This window comes from Ursus maritimus, unplaced genomic scaffold (genome assembly GCF_017311325.1).
Source record: "Ursus maritimus isolate PB19 unplaced genomic scaffold, ASM1731132v1 scaffold_24, whole genome shotgun sequence".
Lineage (NCBI taxonomy): Eukaryota > Metazoa > Chordata > Mammalia > Carnivora > Ursidae > Ursus > Ursus maritimus.
Genome location: NW_024424897.1, coordinates 25,232,815 through 25,239,072, shown reverse-complemented (window position 1 = coordinate 25,239,072; position 6,258 = coordinate 25,232,815). Strand labels below are relative to the sequence as shown.

The 6,258-nt window shown below is 57.5% G+C and overlaps 1 protein-coding gene across 1 annotated transcript in view; it reads right to left on the bottom strand.

Moving 5' to 3' along the window:
- The window catches only part of ACSF2 (acyl-CoA synthetase family member 2), a 55,275-nt gene that overhangs the window by 30,380 nt on the left and 18,637 nt on the right, over window positions 1-6,258 (bottom strand). The window contains exons 2-10 of the mRNA XM_040640818.1: window positions 3,827-4,022; window positions 3,321-3,449; window positions 3,018-3,071; window positions 2,672-2,790; window positions 2,389-2,554; window positions 1,720-1,815; window positions 1,442-1,599; window positions 1,059-1,150; window positions 466-542 (exon numbers count right to left, since the gene is read on the bottom strand). Coding sequence (XP_040496752.1) covers window positions 466-542; window positions 1,059-1,150; window positions 1,442-1,599; window positions 1,720-1,815; window positions 2,389-2,554; window positions 2,672-2,790; window positions 3,018-3,071; window positions 3,321-3,449; window positions 3,827-4,022 — 1,087 coding nt within the window. The remainder of the gene's footprint in view (window positions 1-465; window positions 543-1,058; window positions 1,151-1,441; window positions 1,600-1,719; window positions 1,816-2,388; window positions 2,555-2,671; window positions 2,791-3,017; window positions 3,072-3,320; window positions 3,450-3,826; window positions 4,023-6,258) is intronic.

The following is a 6,258-nucleotide window of genomic DNA, read 5'->3' as shown; positions in this document are numbered from 1 at the left end:
CTTCTTTCCCAGATTTTCATAAATATAAATTTATGTATGTGTAATATTTACTCCCCTGTCACCTATTTCTTTTTTTTTTTTTTTAGAGATTTTATTTATTTTTGCGAGAGGGAGCGATGGAGCATGCATGAGTGGGGGAGGGGCAGAGGGAGAAGCAGGCTCCCTACTGAGCAGGGAGCCTGATGCGGGACTCTGGGATCATGACCTGAGCCGAAGGCAGATGCTTAACCAAGGGAGCCACCCAGGCGCCTCCCCACCCCCCCCCCACCCCCGTCACCTATTTCTATGATTCGCCAGCTGCCATGAGGTCAGACTTGCTCACATCTGCTTTCTGAAATGAGGGCCAGCTGAGACAGTCTTCCTTGGAGATTTGGCCTGAGCTCATCCCCACCCCCACCAGTCTGTTCTCACCCCAGCCTGGATTGCCTCCTGCCCACAGCCCCAGCCCAGCCTCCTTCCACTCACCACCAGCTCCTTCATGTTCAGTTTGTCAATGATGGCTCGGATCAGCTCTGGGGGTGCAGGGGACCCAGCAATCACACCTGAATCAGAGAGAGGACTGACACAGCTCCCCGCTTCTCCAGGCCCGGTGGACCCCCTTCACCTACAGCTCCTTCTAGAGAAGAACATTCCCCTCTCACCCTTGACCCTGGACTTACTCCTACCCCTGGCAGCTGGCCTCGGGCTGATGTCCAGAGACACTGAGGATTTGCCTCCCTCCCACCCACTTTTCTTTTTTTTTTCTTTTTTTTTTTTTTAAAGATTTTTTATTTATTTATTTGACAGAGAGAGAGACAGCCAGCGAGAGAGGGAACACAAGCAGGGGGAGTGGGAGAGGAAGAAGCAGGCTCATAGAGGAGGAGCCTGACGTGGGGCTCGAACCCGCAACGCCGGGATCACGCCCTGAGCCGAAGGCAGACGCTTTAACCGCTGTGCCACCCAGGCGCCCCTCCCACCCACTTTTCTACAGTGGTCTTGTCGTCCCCTAAATAAAAGACTGGGCACATATCTAGCTCACCAGGCCCATCCTGGCCTGGCCACCCTTGGCCCTACCCCACCTCCACGCAGGGCCGAGATGTCATAACTGGAGAAGTCTGGCTGGTTCAGAATGTCCACGAACATTGTGGGGGTGCCATACAGGAAGGAGCCTCTGTGTAAGGTGGGGGGAGTCTCAAAATCAGGCTTGGAAGGGGAAGGAAACTCCCTCCTCTCACCCATCCCACCCTGAACCTGCCGTAAGGGCCAAGGCTGCATAGGTGGGGAACAGGAAGGAGAAGCTCTTTGGAGGCAGGAACTGGTCCTCCCCTGGGAGTCCCCCACTACCCCTGGTCTCCATTTCTCTGGGCTGAAGGGAGGAGACATCTCCAAAAGGGATCAGGGCGCAGAAGTGAGGAATAGGAGGGTCTCATCAGCCCCTGGGGGGCTGCCCACGGATGCCCACCTCTCTTTGCTGATGGCCTCCAGAGCCTTCTTGCCATCAAAGGTCGGAGAAGCCAGGATGAGGGTGGCACCATGTATCAAGCACACCATCGTGCCCCCTACAGAGCCCAGGCAGTGGTACAAGGGGCTGGGCAGGACCATCCGCAACTCCTCCGGCATCTGGAGATGGAGGCGGGGAGCCGGTTCTATCCTGGAGCCCGAAGCCTTAGGAGCCAGTTTGTCCAACCAGCAGGGGGAGCCCCCCCCCCAGGCTGCAGGGCCTCGGCTACCCCCCCTTACCTTCAGGCACAACCTCAGCCGATTCCCAATCAGGTTGGAGTTGTTGACAATGTTGTAGTGGGAGAGGGTGGCCCCCTTGGGGCTGCCTGTAGTCCCCTGATAAGACAAACAGGTGATGCTTGGCCTCCTGCTCCCCATCGCCTTCCCCGCTCTGGGCCCGTGTGGGAGAGCCTCGGAACAGGGCGTCAGGAGACGGGGACCGTTGTCCCGGATCCACTCGTTCTTCGAATACGTGCTCACAAAGCTTTAGCACGTGCCCGCACGGTGCCGGGTGCTAGGGTCCAGAGATGTGGAAGATAAGGTGTCTGTCCTTATGCCATCCGTCAAATGGCTCAGAGGACTCTGTGGCCCACCCACAGATTCCCACTCTGGGCCTTAGTTTCCTCATCTGCTAAATGAGGAGGCAGACCTATCAGCTCTGGCCTGTGGCGGCCCAGGGTGGCTGCCACTATGCTGAGGATGAGGAGACCAGGGGAGGGAGGCATGTGACAAGGACCCCAGTGGCCAGTGTCTTCCAGGGCAGAGAGGACAGCTAGGGCCGGCCCCAGGAGGAGAGTGTCTACACTCCGGACCTCCTTGGTCATCTCCTCAGTCTCGGACAAGAGTCACAGGGGTGGGCAGGGGGTAGCATGCCAGCCTGGGCTTGGGGCCTGGAGACTTCCACCCTACCGAGGTGAACTGGATGTTGACGGGGTCATGGCAGGACAGGAACTGCTGGGTGTACCGGAGCCGGGCCAGATGCTGCTTTTTGCTTCCGGTGGCCACCACCTCATCCAGGAGCAGGGTCCCCGGCAGCGGGTGGTCCACTGAGATAAGCGTGGTCAGGTCTGGGAGCCTGGGGGTAGGGAGGGCAGCGAGAGTCAGAGCCTAGGGAGACATGAGCCTCACCCCTGGGGAGTGCGGGGGCCAGGGAGCCACACCATGCACCCTTCCCAAGGTGGGACACCCTCACCTCTGACTCTTTAAGGCCCCTGGCTGGGCCTTTTCCAGCTCCGGACAGATCTGCTTCAAGATGTTGTAGTACTGCTGGCTCTTGAATTGCTTGGGGAAAACCAGGGCCTTGCAGCCCACCTGTGGAGCCCGCCCCCCGGCATGGTCAGCAGGGAGCTCCAGGCACACGTGCCATTTCAGCACCCGCACCAGCCTCGGGTCTGACCAACCACCCTCTCCTCCCACGCACACAGACCCAAGGAAAGACAGACTCTGGGTGTCCTCCACCTGCGCATGCCCCCCACTCCCCCCCCCCATCAACCCTCTGGCGGTGCCGGTCAGGCCCCTCCCCTAGGAGCAGGTCCTACCTTCTTGAGGGCATACTCCAGCTCCATAGCCTGATAGGCGGGGTTCACGGACACCTAGTGGAGACGGCGAGGGGATGTCAGTCAGTGTCTTGGCTCGACCCGGTCCCTCTCGCTGCCCCTCCGTTCTCAGGAAGCCCAGAAACACCGTGTAGTCAGAGGCAGTGCCCTACACTTCCGGGCCTCCTGGGTGGGCTTCAGAAGAAAGCACTACCCTCCGGTGGTTTGGGGGCCGAGGAGCTGGGGTCTCCCCCGGAATGGGGCACCCCAGACACCCCCAGCTGTGTCGCACGAGCCCCTGCTCACCAGAATGATACCCGTCTGCGCGGTGGCAAGCTGCATGAGTACCCACGGGTAGGAGTTGGGGCCCCACATGCCCAGCCGGTCGCCCTTGCCGAGACCGATACTCAGGAGCCCAGAAGCAGCTTTGTCCACCTGGTGTAAACACACAGGGCACGAGGGGTGAGCTGCGGGCGAGCAGGAAGGGGCCCGTGACTCCCACCTCAGCCCTTGGCCCAGGGATTCCCATCAGAACCCTCTGGGAATGAGAGACAGGCAGATTCCCCGGTCTCAGTGGGCCTGGGGCTACGCATAGCTAACACGCATCCCCGGAGCAAGCGGTGCAGATGACATCAGGTGCAGGTGGCCCCTTCTGCCTCAGCCCTGTCCCCTGCTCCTGCCATCCCCTGGGGTCCTTGGGCAGCCCCAGCCCCCGCCCCCAGCCAGCTGCGGCCCTGCAGCTCCGCCCAGCCAGCCATCGCAGCCTGGGGGCTAGCCCCTGCCCACTTCGAGGGTTCAAGATCAGGACGCACCTCCTCCTTGAGCTGGGCAAAGGTCAGCCGGATGTTTTCCTGGGGGACGACCAAGGCCTCTCTGTCGGGGACCCTCTGTGCTGTGGCTTCCAGGCACTGCCCCACGGTCTTGTGGATAAGACTATGTTTTGTGAGGCCCTGGACGTAGCTGAGGCCGCCAATGGGCAGGGGAACGGTGTTATCCGCCTCTCTGGAACTGTGGGGAGACAGGGTTGTGTGGAGATGGGCTCCACTGCGCCGGGCCAGGCCTCTCTGGCACCCCGGGCTGGCAGCTGGCGGGGAGGTACAACATGGGAGGGGCTGCTTCGGAAACTGCGTGCCCCTGCCCCTGCCCCAGGAACCAGGACCCAATAGAAAGGCTCAGTTATTCTGTAACTCTCAAACTACTCAACCCCCCCCAAAACAAACAAACAAACAAAAAACCCTATTAATTATTTTTTAAACAAAAACAGAAAAGGCCCCCAGGTTGGGGGGAGTGCAGCAGGTGTCAGACCCTGTTCTCATTGGAGAGCGAGTGGTACCGGGCCTGAGGGCCAATGCTGACCATTCAGTGCTTCAGCTGCCGTGCTAGAAAGACCATGTGTATCTTCCGTGGACTGACTGCTTGGGTCTTCTGGGGGAGAACTTCAGGGAAGAACAAGGTATGCAGGGCAGAGGGGAGCAAAACTGGGTTCCCCGTAAATGGGCGAGGAGCCCACTGCCATCTTGCAGGAGGGCGGGTCACGAGGCAGGCTGACAGGGAGGCTGCTGGGACTGGCTGCTGCTTTGCACCAGGGAGACAAGGATGAGTCCCACAGTGGGAACACCCGCTGTAGCTCTGTGGGGAGTGGGTGAGCACCAGGCTGGGATCAGGGACCGGGTGGGGGGTCTGAAGTCTCACCCCGGATATGCTGCTGGCTGGGTGGGCAACTGCTGCAGACACCTTTGGTGTCCCATGTCACCTCCATGGGAGCATCTCTGGTTTCTTTTTTTTTTTTTTTTTAAGATTTTATTTATTTATGTGACAGAGAGACAGCCAGCGAGAGAGGGAACACAGCAGGGGAGTGGGAGAGGAAGAAGCAGGCTCCCAGCGGAGGAGCCCGATGTGGGACTCGATCCCGGAACTCCGGGATCACGCCCTGAGCCAAAGGCAGACGCTTAATGACTGCGCTACCCAGGTGCCCCCGCATCTCTGGTTTCTGCTACTGGGATGGTTCCTTGGGATTCTGTCTGCTCGGGGGGCTTTGATTCCCCCCTTCTGCAGCTGGACAGAGCTGGGAGGCGTCTGTACCTTCTCAGAGGTCCTGGTGGGTACCGCCCTTGCTGCCCTGGCTGTGACTTCCCTAACACACTCTATTCCAGCTTCTCTTCCAGTCTCTTTCTCCTCACTTCTGCTTCCTAGCACTACAAGCCATCTACAGTCCTTGTTCTCGGGGGAATCCAAGTAAAGACACAGGATTTCTCTTCTCTAGGCCTCAGCTTCTCCACCTATGAAGTGTTTGAGGACTGGATCCACTGGTTATTCTCAGGTGAAAGGGGATATTATCTAAATGACCTGGTTAATCTTTTCTTCTTTTTTTTAAATCTTTTTTTTTTTTTTTAATTTGTCAGAGAGAAAGAGTGAGCACAAGCAGGAGGAGTGGCAGGTAGAGGAAGAAGTAGGCTCCCTGCTCAGCAAGAAGCCTGACGTGGGCCTCTAATCCCAGGACTCTGGGATCATGACCTGAGCTGAAGGCAGATGCTTAACCAACTGAGCCACCCAGGCGTCCCTCTTTTTTTTTTTTTTTTTTTTTTTTTAATAGGCTTCACGCCTGGGGTGGAGCCCAGTGTGGAGCTTGAACTCATGACCCTGAGATCAAGACCTGAGCTGAGATCAAGAGTTGGGCACTTAACTGACTGAGCCACCCAGGTGCCCCGACCTGGTTAATCTTTTTAAAGGGTTGTAGTGAGCCACCTAGGCCACGTGGTTCCTACAGATGAGCTGGGGCAGGAAACAGCCCAGACAGACAGCAGGCGTCTAAGGTCCTATGAGGCCCACACCCCATCATCCGCAGGCTGACAAACCTGAAGAACTGTTGGGCGGATTCCCAATGGTCACTATGACACCCCTCAAAAGGGATGGCATACCCTGAAGCCCTACCTCACAGGCATGCAGGCGAGGGCGTGCATTGTTGCCCACTGGGAAACAAGCACGCTCTTTTTCTTGGGGTTTGCCAAAGTGGTGGTTGCAAGAACAAGCATGTGGAAAGAACGTGCTTAAGAACAGAGTGAACACAGGGTTAAGTAGGGAGAGAGAGACAGAGACAGGAAGACACAGCCACAGACTTCGTCGTAAGCCTTTGAATCCCTAGGCCCAGCCACATGGGATGTCTACCTTCCTCTGGACTTTTCATGACCCCAAGCCAATACATTCCCTATTTATTTATTTATTTATTTATTTATTTATTTATTTA